This window comes from Netta rufina (assembly GCF_964035555.1).
Source record: "Netta rufina genome assembly, chromosome: 1".
Classification (NCBI taxonomy): domain Eukaryota; kingdom Metazoa; phylum Chordata; class Aves; order Anseriformes; family Anatidae; genus Netta; species Netta rufina.
The window spans coordinates 44,645,292-44,666,144 of NC_140123.1; the positions used below are offsets into that span (position 1 = coordinate 44,645,292).

General features: G+C 33.9%; 1 protein-coding gene across 1 annotated transcript in view; it reads right to left on the reverse strand.

Annotated features, from left to right (window-relative positions):
• Positions 1-20,853, reverse strand: part of MYCBP2 (MYC binding protein 2) — a gene marked incomplete at its 5' end in the record, with an annotated part of 193,425 nt that overhangs the window by 49,537 nt on the left and 123,035 nt on the right. Inside the window, 6 exons of the mRNA XM_084300818.1 lie at positions 3,263-3,388; positions 6,298-6,430; positions 7,381-7,605; positions 15,348-15,488; positions 16,234-16,350; positions 20,595-20,692. Of these exons, the coding sequence (XP_084156944.1) occupies positions 3,263-3,388; positions 6,298-6,430; positions 7,381-7,605; positions 15,348-15,488; positions 16,234-16,350; positions 20,595-20,692 (840 nt within the window). The remainder of the gene's footprint in view (positions 1-3,262; positions 3,389-6,297; positions 6,431-7,380; positions 7,606-15,347; positions 15,489-16,233; positions 16,351-20,594; positions 20,693-20,853) is intronic.

Genomic DNA, 20,853 nt, shown 5'->3' on the forward strand with positions numbered 1-20,853 from the left:
GGTAAACCACTCGATCCAGTCTCAAGTACTGGCAGCAATAAACCCTTTCAGAACACAAAACAGTGCAGACGATCACAGAGAGATGCCTGGTTTTTGGCTCTGAAGGAGTCAAGCTGAATGAGGGGAACAGATGCTGACCTAAAACTAAAAAGCTCAAGGAATTCATCAAGATCAGACATGGTAGCTTAGTTCTACGCGTGGTTTATAAAGCAGAATCACCGAATTATAAGTCTTGTCCTTTGAAATTCTCATATGAATTAAGCACTCAGGCAAGCTACAAAATTTAGCATCTACAGAAATGAAATAGAACTTGACTCTCAGGTCCAAAGTTGGTATCATTCTTTTTGTTATCACTATTAAAAACAAACATAAAAACAATTAGTTAATTCTTTCTCCTTGAATACCTGATGTATTCACATTTATACTACATGAAAATATAAAATTCTTCGTGTACCACATTCCAGAACCATGGAATCCTGGTTATCATGAAATGAATCTTTTCAGTCTTTCTTTCCTAACGCTTTTTAGGGTAGGTGCAAAGGGGATATTTGGAAAGCAACCAAGTCTAACAGCTGATGATCGTCTAGTGTGACAATATATAAGATCAGTTTTGTCACTATTACTGTTTGTTTATATGGTATTAGAGGACTGGGAAATGATTTTTCATGAAGTACACAAAGCCCTGCAAGCCAGTAGTAGTTCCCCTCTATGGTTGTCCAGGAACCCAGGTTTGGGCACTACTTCAATAGCCCTGTGGCTTTTAATGCTGTCTCAAAACTAGTAAGTGACTTTCAGCATTTTAAAGTCTAGCTGATGCCAAATATATTTTAAATACAAATAAGGAAAATGTTTCCTTCTAACATTTGTGAATTCAGAACAAAATGGGATTCTGGTTACCTTGTTATTTATTTTTTTAGAAATTAATAAAAAAAATATTTTAGTTAATCCCTTTCTCTGGACAAAGAATAGCATCTGCTTAAGTGTCTGGTACGTCCTGGAATATCAAAGTCAATCTTACTCTGCTTCTTTACATAAAAGTACTTTCAAAAGTAAGGAAAGGTTATCTGTAAGTGGAATTATTTAAACAGTGACATTAAACAGGATACTTGCAGGTATAAGGAAATCTTGGAGTCGCTGCAAAGGTCGTGATTGTGAGACCAAGCAGACCTTTCCTAAAGCTATAAAATGCTTCAAGATGCGATGATATATGAAAATGTACGTAAGTCCATTTTCAGTTATAATTGTTCCAGTTTGTATAAATGACCAGTAAATGAACACACTAAACAAACAGGCCTATTTCACAGATAAGTAATTATTTTAAAGGGAAGAACCTCTGAAAAGAGGTTGAAAGTTATCTGCTCAAATTAAATGTGGAGGGGGATAGAGCCATTCATAATGAATTTTAAAGTCTTGCCTGCAATGCAAAAGGCTCACACATAGAAGATACAGCTAAATCAAACAGAACATTTGTGGGAGTAATGTCTTTGGCCTTGGAGGCAATACTGTAAACACAAACCTACTATATGGGTATCTTTACATTTGACTGACGTAAATGTGACTGAGTTTGCAATGAAACTAGCACATCCCTACAAGAAGTTCTTTTGACAAATAGGCATCTTCAACAGAACTGTTTCATTCATTTTCCTGACAGTGCTTTTGTCTTCAGTTCTTTCTTTTCCACAGAACTCAGAGCTTCTTAGATCTAGATCCGAGAATGCAAGACAACAGCATGTAAAATAATGATACAAGAGGTCTATTTTGGGGAGGAAAAGCAGTACTTTTATTCTTTCATGTATAGTTGCCAACAACTCCCTGCTCTTTGGCAATTCAGAATCAGTTACAATAAATAGAATGAATAAAGTAATCTAACTGACCCTATAAAGAAAGCTGCCAAAGAGCACTATTTACGTGATTTATGTGCGCTGCTGATCTTGCTCTGTAACTGAGTATGGGGCAGCTGTGGAGAACAGTGGAAGAAACACTGGTTCATTACTTCTCAACCAATGTCCACATGTTCGTGCTCACATTTCACTGCCCATTAGTAAAGCATGTCAGCAGATTTACAGCTTTATAAGGAATCCGATGCTATGATGAAAGACCCTGATACATGATGGTAACTACATGACTTGTGGGACTACAGTGATAACAGCTTGCAGGTTACTTGATAATTTCAGGTTTTGTTATCATGCAGTAGAAGAGACAGGCTCATAATTAATGGTTATGTTTTCCAACAGGAAATTGGTACCTCAGTTTTGTTTTTCTTGCATATATTTGACCATATTTTATCCTTTCTATGTCAATATTAAAACCTCCTGGCATAATGGTATGTAACAGTAGAACTGTGAATATCATATATATCCACATGTATTACACGTCTTCCTTTAAAGCAAGGCTCAACTCAAGGTGTTTTTTGTTTGTTTGTTTGTTTTTTCCAGCTTAAGAGATTACTCACAATGTGTGTTGGTATTAAAAACACATAGCACACCTAAGGCCCACGTTCTAACCGGCATGGATGGAGTACAGAGTCGTAAGAGTAGAATGACAAAGCTACATGTTTCAGTAATAATTGTCAAAGACATCTGCCTCATCAAAAGCCCCTGCTATATTATTAGATATTCTAGATTTAATCAATGAATGAACAGAAGGCAAGCAATTTGAGTTTACTGTGATGGCTTATTTATACTTACATCTTACCAATAAGCTATGCTTAAGAGAAACTATTATTTTGCCAGTAAAATAAATACAATTATTTACTTCCCAGTATTGTTAACTGGTATTTATGTGATTGAAAGACAACTTCAGGTTTACAACATATATCTCACATGGTATCTACTATCCTGTCAGCCAATTAAAAGCACTTAAAAATGTTAAGACAGTTTGGAAGTGTTTACAAGTGTTTCTGATCTTTTAGAACCCATGCTTTCTAAATCCAATAGTGTTCATATCTTGATTTACTAAGATATATTTTTCATTTCTTAATTAGTATTCTGCGTACCCCTATAGAAACCTCAGCAGTAACTTACAAGTTTTTGATGATCCTTTTTATATAGAGTATTTAGACTGAATGAACTTAAAGTAGAGAAAAAAGCAGCTACCATCTTAGTTTCATGTATTGTGGAACCCCTTACAAAATTCACTGTGTTTCTGGTTTTATCTTTTGGATCACATCTGATGGTGCCTAGAAGAGTAGGAAATGAGTAACAAAAACAGAAGCAAAATTGAGAAGAACATAATTTTATAAAACATAAGTTTAAAAACATACCTTTGTTATTTCCAAGGCCATAATCAAACCCTTGTCCATTACTGCAGCTTGTTCCCTTACTGAAAGCTTGTATTGAAAAAGGACTTGGGGGAGGAGTCTGAACATTTTGGTCTAGAAGAACTTGCTCTACAAAAAAAAAAAAAACACATCACTTCAGAATTAGACCTTTTAAGTAACTGATTTACATTGGAAAGATGAGTCACAAGTCAAAGAGCTTTATTGTTCTTTCTTTCTTTCCCCACAGATAGCACTCCTCCACTCTACTCAACCCTCTTCAAAAAGAAAACGACATCTTTCTTCCCTACAGGTCACACTCTAAAATTAAAAAGATTGAGGATTTAATACCATGCAGTCTAGCTTTACATTTGACTGAGTTGCTGCAAGTTTTGCTGTCATATGCCACTTAGGAACAGGCTTGACATTTTGTTTTTTGGTAACACCACACTACATGTATTTGAGTATTTGTTCTTTGGACAGCAATTGTTATATTTATTTGATAGACCTTGATGGACGAAAGATGCTTTCAGAGTGACAAGAAACTCAGAGCCAATAAACTTCTAATCCCAACTTAATAATCCTTACTAACTCCCAGAGCATAAGACATTTTTTTTCCTTGACAAATTTATTCATATCCGATACCGACTACTACGGTTATGCTTTTTGTATGTTACCATAATAACTCAAACCAAAACTAACCTGGAGTCTTTCAAAATATTCATAAGAACAACGAGCTAAAGTATATGAGACAGAATCCACTTGAACATTTAGATTTACAATGGCATTACTGACAATGTGGTCAGAAATATCATTTCAAGTGCAAGATGTAATTCACATGAAATCTCTTAAATGCAGGCTAAAAGATCAGGTTGGTACCTTGAACAACTTTCTCCTTTTGTAACCATACTAAAATTAACTGAAAAAAAATCACAACTCTTCTAAGAGCCATTTTTATAAAATTTCAGCATTTCAGACCAAAACTGCACTTCAGACTATGTACTTTTAGATAACACATACACTCACGTTAAAAGGTTTAATCCTTTGTTAAGTTAGTGTTGTTTATCTGCTAAAGGAAAATTGGCCTTAGAACTTACAGAGGAATGGGTGGATTAGAAAGCAACAGCAAAATACTGCACTTGAAACAAGTGTGTAATCTATCTTAAATCAACCTTGATTCTCTGAATTACAGACATATATAGATTTTGCTGTAATTTTCCTGCTAAAGTACTTGTATACCTGCCTACAGACTTGGGCATTTAGCTCTGACACAAACCGTACGTCTTTCTGAAAATTTCATTATCATTTACTTATGTAATTAAAATATTAAAGCAATCTGAAACAGGGTATTATTTATGTGTGAAAACAGAGAGAGTTGGAAATCTAGCCAGAGCTCCTCCAAATGCTTATTTCCAGCAGCAGTATGGAAATTGATAACAAACAGAATTCCTAATTCATTTCTTGGCCAAAAACAAAACAAAACAAAAAAGGCAATTAGTTTACATCATTTTCATATGTGGCTTAAGCTCCTTAGCTCCTTAATACTGAGATGTACTAAGAACACAGAATATGTTTAAGTATCTCAGTAGCTGCACTGATAGCAAACTGCTTTAGCTAGATGCACAAGAGACATCTGCATTTACCTTATTTATAAACACAAAGAGTCATCTAGAAAGAACAGAACCAGACACGCTGACACAAAGGACATGCATTAGATAATCTTCCAGAAGACACCTCTTGACAAATGGATGTACTATATTTCATAAGGAGTGAGAAAATTATAAATTGAGAATATTCAGATTCAATCAGGAAACAGAGAAATGTATGAAGAAAAAAAAAGATGGCTTGAAGAAACTAACTCTGAAGTGAGTTAGAACAAACCAGCTTCAGAGGAAATCATACCAAATTTTATGATCAGTGGAAGAAACTTACAAGTATTCTCAGAAAGAAATATTGAGAGAAACTGGAGGGTTTAGAGAAGATGAAGTCAGACTCGTCTCAAAGGTTCAAAGAAACGGGACAAGGGACAATAAACAAAAGCTGCAGAATGTGAAACTGTATTAGGAAATGTTTTCACCACAAAGGTGGGTCAAATACTGGAACAGGTTGTCCAGAAATGTTGGAAATATTTAGAATTTGACTAGACAATGGTGTAAGCAACATCATCTAACTGAACCTGCACTGACAGGGAGCTTGGACTAGATGATTTCCTCTAGAAGTATAAATACTGACAGATCTCTCTCGCCCTGTTTCACCTTCTGCAAGAATACAGGTAGGCCATAATCCCGTACTGGAGAACCTCATTTGGATCTATCTATTAGGGAAAGAACAGTTTCAAGATGCCTCAATGCACTTATACGATATTTTGTATCAGTAAATATAATCAGTATCTGATTGGAGGAAGATCAGTAAGAAGAATGATTGAAGAAAATTAAAAATATGCAATAACAAATTTTGTATAATAACCCTTTTGCTTACATTTACTTTTATTCTTTCTAGGTCTTATCCAGTTTGAATATTATCAGGACAGAAATTGCGCATTTTAAGAAAAGGTAATAATTCTTTGCTAACTAGAGTAATTAGCAGTGAGATATTAATTTTAAATATGAAGTTCATAAATAAATAAATATGTAGTGTGTTTTTAACAGGATGTGGTGTGGCAGAACTAACAAACTTAACAAAACCAAAAGCAACGTAAATATTTTTTTCTGCTCTGCTTTTCCCAGAAACACAAAAAAGACCAAAGAAAGCTAAAAGGAGAAATATACAAGTACTTATTTGAAAATCATCTCTATAGCTAAAAGAAGGAAGGATATCCACTGGTACAGAAGAAAATATGGGGGAATGTTTTAATTGCTCTTTTAAAAACATAGAAAGAACATTTAAACAACTTTGAAATTCATCAGTGTAAAGCAACTCAAATGAAAACGTACGGATTTGTGTTATACCTTTTTTAAACTCAGTTTCTTCTTTATTTATCCTGTTTAGAGTTCTTGTAATTTTTTTCTAAGTTAATTAAAAAACAAAACAAAACAACTTGCCATCTTCGTGTCGGAGGTACTGGTTTCCACCTCTGTCTCTAGCTAACGACCACGCCTCGCCTTCATCACTTTCACAGAACTCTACCATGCTGTTCTTATCCATTTGCACCCACGTACCTTCTGAATTAGTCACCTGATGCACACACACAAAAAAGCACAACATACTGAATTTCCAGATTATTCATTAGCATGGCTCAGCAACTTACTTCAGAAACTGAAAAAATATGCACATTCCAATCTTTATATTACAATTAAAGCTTTTTTTTATTATTTTTTTTATTTTTTATTTTATTTTAATGTTTCTTAAATTAAGGCCACAGACTGAGGCAGATTCAAGGACCAAAACCATTTATGGCACATATACAGTTAGGGATATTTCCAAAAATATTAGACCTGCTTATGTTCAGAAAAAGCAAATCACCAACACCACAACGTTGGAACATCCAAACGAGCCCAAATAAAAATTTGAAGGAGATATTCATCAAGGTATGCCTTTTCATTGGTGGCTGCAACAGTAGAATTATAGTAGCAAGTTATATATATGAAATGTTTGTACAAGTACTAATTTTGTTCCTGTCTTTGTATTTAGGAAATAGCATGACACACTTCATCCTTAAGCCATTCTTAACCATAAAACACCACAGCTGGACAATTAGGAATAGTAACAATAGTTCAGCAACTGAACAAATGAATCAAAACAGAGAAACAGAATAAACTGTTAATTGGTTAGGTCCTATAAAATTTCTTTTTTCAATGAAACAAAATTCTTTCAAAGCATATGACAAAAACATTGAATAGGAAACAACATTTTGAAAAGAATACTGTAACAGAAATATATAATCAAGCATATGTAACTGCAGTACAACTTAACATTATTCCAGTCAATACACACATCTAAAAGGAAAAAACCAACCAAACAAACAGAATTGCATTAGTATTTATAATACAAACCAAGTTCAGAAGTTAGCATTTATCATGAGGGTTGGAAAAGCAAACCTGTACAGGGGTAGATTCTTTTGTTGAGTTTACTAGTTATATATTGGTATCTATGAAGACATGAACTGAAGCTACAATGATCCATACCTCGCCCACTGCCTTGACTTTGTTTCCCAGAACTAACATTCCAATTGGGATACCTCTAAGGTTAGGGCAGCTTCTGATGTTGTGACCTGATGGGCCAGTCTTCACTACCTTGTACACTCCAGGACCACCTCGGAGGAATGGCATATCTTGTTCTTGCATCACTGCTTCCTGTGGGCAGTGTGAATTTAGGTCTTTGAAAAAATCATCAGTATTAGACCTAGATTCCTGAGAAATTAAAAAAAAAAAAAGGCAAAACAAAAAACAGAACAGAATAAAACCTATTAATAATACCTTTGAACTCTTCATATAAGAAATACTTATTTAAAGACTACAATAATTAAATTCCAAAGCTAGAAGAGGTACTAGTTACATTGCTAATTTTAGCATGCAGTAATACACAACTGAACTACTAGTAAATCGCAATTTAATTGAAAAGCTACCCTATTACTCTTGAAACAGAAATGTAGGCAATTTATTTAAAAGGAGTATCTCATATCTACAATTAGAAAACATTTACTTTCTCTATCACTTCAACTAAACCTTGCCTCATACTGACATTTATCAAGACACACACTCATTTCTCCTGCTGTATTTGTGAACTAATATAGCAAAAAGCCTGGGGCTATTTAAAGGGAACTTAAATATCACCTCTTTTCAAATGATATGCTTCTTTTTTGATTTTGTAACACACTGTTAATTTATACTAAAGGTAAAATTATGACAGAGTAATAGAAACACCACAGAAACCTAAATGCACGTAGAAATAGTCGTGCATATTTATAATTTTCACTCACATAATAAAAATGGCCTGCAAATTTATTTCACACAGTAACGATGAGAGATTAAATATATACCCAAATCTTAAACAAGAACACACTTTTTGAGTTTCCTACCAGTAGAAAAAATGGTAATTACTAAAAATAAGAGACAGACTAATATAGATTTTCAGTTAGCCATGGCTTAATAAAAATGTCTAAAATGTCTATTATACAAAAACTATGAAGGATGGAGGTAACATATTGCACATTCCTATCAGGAGAAAGCAGATGAGAAACAGGAATGCTTTATTATGCTTAAAATGCAAACCATATATACTTCTAAAAGAACACCTGGAAGTTAAAAACCTAAGTAATGCCCTACTGGATGAAGCCAGTGACTCACCTAGTCCAGTAAATGGCAACAGGAGATACTGTTCAGAAATAGCATGCAAGACATTACTAGTGGTCTATCCCTTATATAACAACAACATTTAAAATCTTTTTAGTATGGATGTTAGAGGGTACACCCCTACTTCCTCTAGTGTCTGTTTATGAATCTGGTTCCTATAAATATGTTTAATCCCTTCTGAATGTGCCGATACTTTCTGCATCCACAATCTCCTATAACTACGCCTTCTAGGAGTTCATTACCTGCCGTGTAAAAACATACTTTTATCAGTTTTAAACCGAAATTCCAGTTATGTTATTTCCTTTTTAATTTACATTATTTCCTCTGCTCTCTAATTAATATATTTTCAGATTTTTGCTATTGAAGTCTGCATCATGTCCAGAATTATATAACAGTCTTACCAAGAAGCCTTTCTAGCAAATGAACCTGTTCTGTAAATATGTTAACTTTCAAAGCAAGCTGCAGTAAATTGTTTCAAAGAAAAAAAATCTGTGTTCTAAAGATAGTGTGAACATTGTCTAGATCGTGATTTAACAGTAAAGAAGTTTGCTATCTTGGGGAAGAAGAAAAACAGATTTTTAAATCTCTAAACCAGTAGGTACAGTACTGAGCATCATCTTCATTACAAAGTTCATATGAAAACAACTGGGATCTAAAAATCAGTACAAGGCTGTAAAGACATTTAGATATGCACTTATGTAGCTAACTGAGACTGCTTAACTGCATATACTGTAATTTGTTCCTGTAATTGCAGATTAAGAAAAAAAAAAAAAAAAGGAATGGTCTATTTATAAAATTTTTGTGTCATTCCTCCTATGAATGTCATCTTATTAGATACTGCAACTTCATGGGAGCCCTTCAATAACAGAAAAAAATTACTATTCATTCTGCATTCAGAAGGAGAATGAAAGCCTTTATTATGTTATTAATATCTCTGAATTTCTCTCTCTATTTTTTTTTTTAATAAAGGAAAGTGCTACTTATGAATCAACCTGCCCCAATTTTTTTTTTCTCCTTGTAAAGGAAAAGATCCAGATACAGCATTCTATGCAAACCTTGTATTTCCTGTAAAAATATTTCAAGGTGAAGTAGACTTCAAAGAATATTTAATGTAAAGTTGAATTACAAGGTACATTCTGAAAAAGAGAAAGAGATACAGTGTGACTGTTCCTGTCAATTAACTCACCTTAGGGGGTAAAGCTTTGGAAGTCCATGAAAAAAAGTCCAAATCCCTTACTCCTTGGCTAGCATTAAAGACATTCTGAACAACAAAGTTTAAAAAAAAAAAAAAAGACATATATCAACAAGGAAATGGAAACAAAGAAACACTGGAGGAAGAAGCTAGAAGTATAGTAATGCAAACTTTCTCCACAAGTAATTTTACTGGTAGAATATCTTGCAAAAGTGAGAAGTTTTGTTTTTCTGATCAAGTCACCTGAGAGTTCATTGCTCCCCTTGCCAAATCATCTATTAAACAAAAACAGTTTGGTATGTCAAAAGCTCGAAATGGATGTAGTGTGTCATGCCATTTACTGAAACTGAGAGCCAGACATTTTTTACAAAGCTTGAGACTACGCAGAGACAGATCCCACACTTCTGATACAACAAAACAGTAGTTTGTTCCACCATATACCACAGTTTTACAAGTAAGACAGTCTGCTGTTTCGAAAGGATTTCAATTATTGCAGGACAACTGCACGTGGTCTTTTGTCACCAATTCAGAACTGCACAGACGCAGAAGGGCTGCGCTCACTATGTTTGAACAACTCACTTGTACAGAGTGATTTCACTAGTTTGCACATCGATACCACACTCTTTACCAGAAGCAAAAACTGCAGAGTGCTGTAAGGAAGAACCACTCAGATCTCATTAGTGTTATAAGACATACGATTCATTTACTACTTTATTATGAATTATCAACAATCAAATGAAGCTGCTCGAGTTCCCTAATTTTATAAGCAATGGCCCATATTAGAGACACAAGCTCTACTGTTCTGTGCATTTTTCCCCCACAGAACAGCTAGGATGGCATTTATTAGCCACTGGAAAACACCAAAAGCAGCCATTTTTCTCCATTAAGTAACCTCTCTCCATAAGCTTGTTTCTACTCATTTCAAAGAAATTTTCACTGTCCCTATCAAAAGAAGTAATTAGTAGTACATAAGTAGTAGTATTAATAATCAGTATTTACAGCACAGTCTCTTTGGTAAAGACACTTTTTTTTTTTTTTTTTTTTTTAATTTCCTATCCCCATCTTGGCAGGAAAACCAAGTGAAATCCCTGCAGCATTCACACCAAAATTTAACAGTAATTAAAAAATAATAATAAAAGAGTCACTTTAAGCAGAAATTGGCAAGTACAATAGTCTTGTCATGCATGCTCTGTATTCCTTGAAAAAAAAATTGATGTTAAAAATAAGTAAATCCACCTCATGACAGAAGTAAATCATCTACTACTGTTTGCAAAAATTCTCCTTACATCCATCTTTAGTAAAGAAAACAACTTTAAACTTGGACAAAAATGAAGAAATTATCAAAAGCCATAACTTTATTAGAGTGCAGCACCTCCTCCTGAATTTGAACGAGGCACTGCTACACAAATAAAAGATGCCTGGGGGCATCAGGGAAGGTGGTGGTGGTGTTTTAGACAGGAAGATCACAAAATCACAGAATAAAGGCTTACCAATCTGACATAAAACTATAATAATTATAAAAAGACTACATTTGCCTAATGAGAGTTTACTTCATAGGCATCCAATGTAGCTTAACAGACTGATTACATTACTTTGCAACACGTCTCCTACTTTGTGAGAGACTTGCACTGTTCAGAGGAATGTGGTACCATACCCAAGATACTGAATTATCATTTCAAAGATCTGGTTTTGTATGCCATAAAGTTCTATGTGAAAAAAGCACGAAAGAAACCAACAGCACTGAAGTGGGACCATGCTGGCTGGCTCTGCAACACAGAGAAGATCAAACCAGACCTTTGCTCTTCAAACTTTAGAGTTTTCTGGCTTCTTGGCTTTTAGCATGTCGTATTTCAGTGTAGATCAATAGCATATTGATCTACATAGCATATGTAGATAAATAGCATATAATTGAGAATTAATATTTAATTCTGAAGAAACTACTACATACAAGCTCTACTATTTAGTCCTCATGCTACCATCTGTAGATTTAGTTCATTTTTTCCTTTCAAGCTTTCCATTCCAAAAATTAAAAATAATTTCAGGAATTCTTCCAGGAAAAAAATTGTATCTTTTTTTTTCCAATCAAGTTTAAGTTTCAGAAATCATAAAACTGAATATAAATTACTTCACCACTAGAAATTAGCAATGAAAAAACATTTAAAATCTCAACTAATATTATTTTTCAAAGCTAAGTGTTATCTTAAATGATTTTTTAGACTTTTAACCATTATTTCCCATCACATCTAAAATGATGGTAGAAATCTATTGTGAATGTCCTTCAGTGTTTCCACAAAACATTCTGAGGTTCTGCAATCAAACTCAGCAATCTACGTACTAATTTTGGTTCTCTCTTACACTACATTAGTAGTTTAAAAAATATGCAGTTTCTCAGTTCTGCTTGCCTGTAGTGGTTGGGGAATATAACACCAAAACTGGGCAGCAGGATAGAGTATTCCTTATGATTATACATTTGACATTTAAAATTAAGGAACAAAACCATATTCAGAATATGACTTTTTAAAAGTTCCTGAGTTTAACCAAAAGACAAATTCTATTTACTCCCCATAAAATAAAACTACTTCTCACTAGTGTGTATCGCTTTATGCTGTATGTATCTTTTACTATGTGCATGCATGAAAACACAACCGTCTGTATACATGATAACCTCTATCAGAACTTTGCAAGAACAATTAACTGTATCGCACAAGACAGAAGGAAAAGTAACTATCAGGACAGTAAGAAGCTAATCCAAATTCACAACATGTTTAGACTCATAGTCTCATAATCGTATTACCTAAAATGGATTAGATTCTCAAGTTTAGATCAATGGCTACGTAGCTGTTCTTCATGAAAGGCGAAGAGCAGATTTGACTATGTTTCCTGAGAATTTGACAGTGTTTCTTCAGAAAGTAAATGACCACAACTAAAATAAACAGAGTCTGGCAACTTATCTATAAATATAATACCTTTGATCAAAATATACAGAAACAGTGTACTAAGGAGATCTAAGATACTCAAATTTGCTGTATCATAAAATAACTAGTTAACGTCTATAAATAAACAGAAAATGTAAATATGGTATATATGCTGTATTTACGGGATAAATATACCGTATTTATGGTATATATGCCGTATTTACGGGATAGAGGCTGAAATTAACACTACAAAAAATTGTGCTTTTTATCATTTTAAATCTTTTTTTTAAATCTTTTTTTTAAATTTTTTATTTTTATTCACTGCTCAATTAATACAGTGATGAAATAGAGCAATTAAAGTTTTCTGTAAAAAGCATACCTTAAATGTATTTTACAAAATGTACTGAAAGATTTTTTCTACGTAACTGATGATCACAAGAAGCTTGTATTTTTAAATGTAGCAAAGTAACGTCATCAAAGCTGCCAAGTCTGCGTACTCCTGAGTTGAATAAAAATCGAGCCTAGTTAAAGTACTGTGACATTACTTTGAACAGGGATTAGCATGACTAATTCAGCCACTTGATTTTCCATATGTACTTGCAGTCACATATGAGACTCCTTTTCCAGTATGTTTCCCATTTCTAGAGCCAATACTGGTAGAACAGCTGTAGATTCTAGGAACTGTGTAAATTAACAGATTTTTTACTACATTTTGCTCATAATGCCATTCAGTTACCCAATTAAACAAAAAAGGGATGAGCAGATACACTTTATGTGGTCAAGATTTAGCAGAAAAGAGTTTTAAGCTGACTTACAAAAGTCAGGAGCTTACTAAAGAAAAGAGTTTGTTAATTTTCATCAAGTTGTGTGGTGCATAAGAACATAATAGCTTGCAGTAGAGACTAAGGCAGTCAAAAGTAAGCCACTGAACTGTGACTTCTGTTTTGTGGCCATTAAGAAAGAAAAAATATAGTTGTGTTTTGTTTTTTTTTTCCATTTATGATTATGCATCAAGCCAACAAATCTGAATGCTTAAATACAGTTACTAGTAAAATTAAATAGTTTCAGGACATGCTATGTCCTTTCAAAAATATAAAAGTATGGAAAAGATGCAAAGAAAACATCTATCCATAAGTAACTTAAAATATCTGTTATTAGACATAACCACCTTACATTAATAGTTGCTTTCTTAACATATTTGCTGGTTGCTACTGGCTGTTGATAGATTAGAAACTAAGAAGGCATGTAACTTTTACCTAGTGTGATTGAGAATGTGATGTAACTGGTTAGTTAAAATAAAAGTAGCTATATTTGTCATATTCTTAGAGTTCACATGGTATCAAAACTTTCACAACACACTTTAAGAAGAAAAAATCTATTTTATCTGAACTTTAGAGAAACATTCATAGAGTGAGATGTATAATAATCAAACACTATTCTTCACATTTAATTGTACCTGGCTTACTTATTCAAGTGAATTTGAATCATCAAGATTATGTTATCAAAATTTAATATTCAGGATTTATTATTATTATTATTATTATTGTTATTGTTATTATTTTGTTAAGAGTGGTAATCTCTTTTAAGCTTTTCTCAGAGAACAAAGTGTATGTTACTGCAGATATAAATGTGTACTGGAGCCATTTAAAATATACCAACCAGTAAGTTCTTGCTAATCATATATGTGACTGCTGATATGATCAACATTCCTCACAGCACATAAAAAAAATATTAGAAATAAAAACAAACAAACAAAAAAAAATAAAAACCTGAAAAAAATCTTACCCTTCCATGCTTACAAGATTTATCAAAATTGATAAATTGATTTACCAAAGTAAAGCTCACCCATATAAGAGGACAAGTTGAAACTAAACAGCTGTTTTAGGAATTAGATCTAGTTCTCACACTCTGCCCTGAAGAAACCATGTTATTGCCCACTTTGCTGAATGCACAAAACCAGATAAGCCAGAAGACCTACAATTTCAGAAGTTTTTTGAGAAACATTAGTTTGACTTATACACTTTTGTATCTAATTGTATCTTGTTGCCAGAAAACGTGTATTTTGATTTGTAGTGATGGTGATCACCACTGAAGTTATCCAGATAAATTACGCTTACTCTTATAAACTCAAATGTTTTTTTACTGAGCCTTGATGCTGTGATTCTTTCATTAGCTACCATTTTGTAACTCAGGGATTCATATACAAAACTCACAAAAATATCCATGAAAAACAACACAGCCTAAAGATTTTCAAAAGTTTTTTAAAAAGTGCCTCAACTACATTGGTTAACTGTTGACTGTAAGCCTCTTCTGAGATCAGACTGTAAGCCTCTTCTGAGATCATTACATCAGTGGGACACTTTATGGACAATGAAGTCTTGCATCAGGAACATCTGGTGCTTAATCTAATTGTTATACTTTTTTATGCTCTTGTATCAGTCTTTCTGCTTTTGCTTCTCTTTTAGGAGAAGAATCTTCAACATAAAAAGCTTTGTACATTTCTACACTCCACCCTCATTACACAATAGCCCTCAAAAACGGAAACACACGTAAGATAGTATTTAGTAATTAAACTTTTTTTTTTTTTTTTTTTTTTTTAAACCTCAGGACTCATTTGCAGCCTTAATTAAAGAAAGTTTTGTAATGAGGATAGAGTGTACTCTGGATATTTTTCAAAGGCACCTTTTACTTACGTCAACAGGTACCAGAAGGCTCTTGCCAAGATGCTGGTTAAAAGAGAGGCACCAGGCTTCAGTGTAACCATTCATGTTAGGAACATACTTCTTTATTGTTTCATCATTCAGCCTCAGCCAAACACCATCATCATTGTGGATCTATGGGAAACAAGCAACAAAAACGAGCCATGCCCTCCTGTAACCGTTCCGTGGCTAGCAAGGATTAACAGACATTAGACAAACAGCAGTAGCAAGGATGTAATGATCTTCACTATACTGACAGAACATAAGAAGAGGTAAAAAGGAATATTGACAAAATCAGAATTTCAAAGCAATGGGAAGCACATCTTTTTAGAATGCAAGGTGCAAAGACAGTTTTAAATCAGATCTTGCTTTGAGAGAAAAGAGGAAAAGCCAAGCCTTCGTAAGCTTACTGTTGTCCACTTTCCACTTTTCCATTGCTCATTTAACTTAGTAAATTGCAAAAATATTCCTTGTATATGAAGTTATACTAGAAGAAGTATACATGCACAGTAGTCTAACACACTAGTGATCTTTCAGAAGTGTAAGTGAAAGATATAATTAAAATGATACCTGCATCTTTGAATTTTTATATACAGTTGAAATAGCTAAACACAAAATCCTTAGAGATATTATTGGAAGATGAACTCTAAGAAATTTGTTTCCTGATATCACAGTGTCTGTTACAAAGGTTTTCAAGTAAGCAAATAAAAAGGAAATGACAGCTTGAAAAACTAAATTGGTAAATATTGAGATTTTTGCAATTTATACTCTTATGTTCTTAAGTTGTACATGTCAACATTTAAACATGAAAAAAACATTATTTGCATGTATTACCTTTACATCTTAGCTCAATTTTCAACAGAAATTTCTTATTAATTACCTCGTCAATGAAAGTGATGGATCCATTGACTTTCACTATGCCTATTTGCTCACTCTGAAGGGAAGGGTGGCTACGGATACGAAGCCCTGCACTGTCCTTGGCCACAAATTTGCGAACCTAAGAGAAGCAAAGAAAGATAGTAAGGAAGAAAAAATTGGAACAGAGCTTTCAGAGTAAAAAGAAATAGGTTTAACAGATTCTGAAATGCTAGTGACAAGATGGCAGTCAGAGTTACAGTTTGTTGCTAGTTTCCCATGGCTGCTGTGTATGATTTCATTTATTTTTGTTAAAACTATGTTTAAACTACATCAACTCAATCTCTCTGAAGGTTCTGTTATACCAGACAACATTCAGTACAAGCTTCTCATTCTTATAACTGCCCACCTACAATTTAGTCTTCTTTAAGTTTCAAAGGTCAGGGTTTTCTCTCACCAAATTTACTATTTCCAGTAACCGACCAACTCAAGATTATCAGTCCTCATTTGACACTATCATAATATTCTGCTTTTGGTCAAAATATGGATATTTTTCTTAGTAGACAGTCTAAATAGCCTTTTGAGAATAGCAAAAGAGCAGATCTTTCTACTTATTTTTGAAATAGGCATTTGAATAATTTCTTCCTTTTTCACAGGAAGGTTAGATGAGACGCTCCTTGTTACTAGTCTGATTTACTACAGCCCCCAAATCTCCCAGCTGTTAGTTCACGTCTTTTTTTTTGGTCATTCAAGCATGTTATCAGGCAGCTGTCCCAAAGAACAACTTAAAATCAGAAATGAAAAAGATAGCTTAATAAATGCATATATTCTGTTTGTGTTGTACAAAACCTTTCTTTGAAGGTTATTTTCAAACTCAACATTATAAAACAGAAATGTATCAACTGAAGTATGAACTCAATCTTCAAATTAGCACAGAATGATATGGAACAAATCAACTCAGGAAAATGGTAAAGGAAGGCAAAAGCTCAGTGCATTTTTTTTCCTCTAAGCAAATTATTTAAGAAATTATATACATGTTAGGGCTTTTTTAAACAAACAAACAAAAAACATAATAACATAAATGTTTTTGTGCAGTTTGGAGAAAAGAAAGTTAAGAGTTGACTTTAATGCTCTTTACAACTTCCTGAGGAGGAGAAGAGGAGAGGGAGATGCTCATCTCTTTTCCCTGGTATATGGCGCGTGGGAATGAAACAAAGCTGTGCCATGGAACATACAGACTGGACGTTCAGAAAAATTTCTTGATGGTGAAGGTCACAGGCTTCCTAGCAAGGTGGTTGATGTCCCATATCTGTCAGTGTTTAGGAGACATTTGAATATATGCTTAATAAAATATGCTTTAATTTTTGGTTGGCCCTGAAGTAGAAGTGGTCTGGCATTGGACTTGATGATCTTTCTAGGTCCCTTCCAACCATTCCATCCCATTCCATTCCTTGTAAAAATATAATGCCGAACCATTGCTTACAGCATTCTCAACATATAGAAGCCTAAAAACAAAGCCTTGCAAATTAGGAATTCCTAATTTTTACATTGCTACCCCTATGAAACATTACTTGAGAGAAATCTTGTGACAGGCTAACTGGAGCTTGGATTAAAAATTTCAGTTTAGAGGAAGAAGAACTCACACCCAGAATTTGGTTACAAACAAGTCTGGAAAGAGCATTTTCCATACATTAATTGTATGAGTCTTCTTTCTGATACAGCACCTTTCTGCTTGGAGTATTTCTCTATAACATGACGGTTCAGTATCTTATTCATGTAACACTGCCCAAATTGCTTCTTCCATGGAGCACACACAAACTGGGCTCTGACTAGAAGAATTGATTACAATGCAGAAAGGCATAGCAATTGACATATATTTATCTCTTAGAGTGCACAAAACTTTGCAAGAGCTTTGCTACTGTGCCTTCTTATTTGGTGTATCTGAAAAGAGGTACATCTTGCAGCACAGAAATGTGTGCTGCATAGAATAAAACAACCTTTAAAAGTGGGTAAACCTCCCATGGAGGGATACAAAAAAATAGCCCTCCTTTTTTTTTTTTTTTTTTTTTAAATCGGATAGTTTCTTGTTTAGTAATGTGAGGACAGTAGAAACAAAACGTTAGATTCCAATCATACCTGCAAGAGTCTTGTCCCTTCCAATTCAATTAAATTAGGACTGATTTCTTGTATTTGGTTCCAACTACCCTGAATTACCTTACACAGATTGTAAGACAGTCTTTCCCTCAGTAGGACGTGGGATAGGATTTTCTACAAAGTAGTTAATCTAAATTTCACAGCCAATGAGGTGGTACCAGTTCTTGTATTCCAGGCTGAAGACAGATCACTGTGATAACCTCCTTAATCAGCTGTGATGGACAGGAAAGTCAGATTTTCATCCAACTTCAATTAACAGAAAATGAAGAGATCAATACTGTATTATTCCTTTTTCAACCTGAGATTCAATTAGGTCTGACTCCAAAACTAGAATGCTCCTGTTTCAACAAAAATATTTTGTTGTTTCCAGGTGAGAACAGATCACCACTATTACTGTTATTTGGTTATAACTATCTGAAATTTAGGGCTGGGAAAGGAGAGAAAGAAGTTTCTAGGACTTAACTAACCCATTTTTCTCAGTGAAATTGGATTTGGCATACTGGACCATTTCTGATGTACATGTCTAATCTGCATTCTTGGCTTCAGAAGAATGCACAGCACAATTATTAACTTTCTAGATTATTTATAATACTGCTGTTCACATATGTGAATTATGCTACCCTAGTTCATTATGCAATTGTGACACAGTAGAAAGAAAACTGATAAAATGATCTATCATGAGAAGTCTACTGTGTTCCTGCAACACTGATAAATCCTAGTGTTGACAAAGGCTTAACAGACACCATATACAGGACAGAAGGATGGTTTCCCTTTCAAAAAGACTGCAACTTGGAAAAAGAAACAAGAACAACAACACAGGCGGATGATTAAACACTTGACTACTGCCTCATAACACCAGTTACCTAACTTTTGTCAAGTTTGTTGTGTTTTGTTTTTAAGCTGTCATGACTGTTGCTTGACAATATATAGCTGTTATATATGAACCAGTCACCTTAGTTCCCACTGTAGTAATTGAAAAGAAAGGCAGTTCCATCCAGCAACTTGTATCATAACAACTGTCTCTTTCTCTTCACTGAGTAAGTAAAACACAGCTTGGATGGAGATACCATTAACATCTGTGAGATGTAATTTCACCCAGAAGAAAGTTCTTATTAAGATAATTAATAATTAAGATAATAAATAAGATAAAGTAACCAGGAAGTCACAAGGAGCTTCTCCTAATGGAGAGATGGGAGACAACCTAAAATAATTTTGTGGAAGAAGCAAACAAAACAAAACAATGAATAAAAATATCTGTGGAAATTAGAAGTAAAAAAAAAAAAAAGAATCATTTTAGCGGCAGAAGCAGACACTGGATGATGTATTTACAGACTTGGGAGCTGTATAACAAAAGGTGCTATTTCTAGATTAACCAGAAAGTTGGGAAAGAATTCTATCAAGATGTACCATACAGCTAAGAAGTTGGCAAACACCCAGTTCTTTCTGTAACTGTGTATTTCCTAGAAGAGGGGAAGAGTCCACTTTTACTCTTGTAATAAAAAAGGGAAGGGTAATTTAGTGCTTTTTCAGAATTCACATCTTTTAATACAAGTTTATTGCATGAAAATAAGATTCAGTACTTTGCTTAACTCCCTCTTTATGCTAAGGAAGGGTTATTGAGGATATTTCCTTCATCTTGGCATCTCCCCAGCAGTGCCACACCACCTTTCACCTTTCACCTGTTATTTGTGCCTACTTCAGTCTTTCGGGGTAAAACAATAACATGAAATGGGGAAGTCAAAAGCTATAGAAAGGATAACCTTTTAAAATGAAGGCATGACATTCTAAGAAAGGAAGACATCACCAAGAAACTAATTTAGGATTTTTTGCTGCCTAAAGAAAGAGCCTGATCAGAAGACAAACAGTATGTGCCCTTTGTACAACTCATGCCATAGCACAACATCAAATAAAAAGAACTAATATTAGCGTAGAATGTGGTTTTCATAATGGTTGCACAATATTTGTGTGAAAAGCCTAGAGAAATATATATATATACATATATATATATAGTTTGTATATAGTTCCTAACAGCTTTATTAATGGGTATACAGAAAGAAAACGGAATGAACATCTTCCATTTTATTCAGTATATTAATTTCATTCCATTCAGCACATTAAAGTGATTTGTCTTAAGTCCTGTACTGCTACGAAGTGATAAAGTATATATTAAACGACAAGAAAATCCCACCCAACTCCAACTATCTGTTTGGGTTTTCATTTAGTTTTTCAAACCTTGTTTGGCTGAGGCTCTGCCTTTGGTTTAATAAGCTGTGTCCCAGGTGGTATCATTCCTTTTGGAGGATCTTTTACTTTCACTTCTAGCCCAGCATCTATAAGCAAACAAAGACTAAGTTAAAGTAAAATAATAAAAAAAAAAGTCCATTTATTAGTCATATAGTAACTGCAGTTTATCAGTGCTACAACTTAATAGTATGCAAAGTAGCCACTCACTTATCTGGTTGACAAACGCTTGCAGCTGCTTAATGGTGCA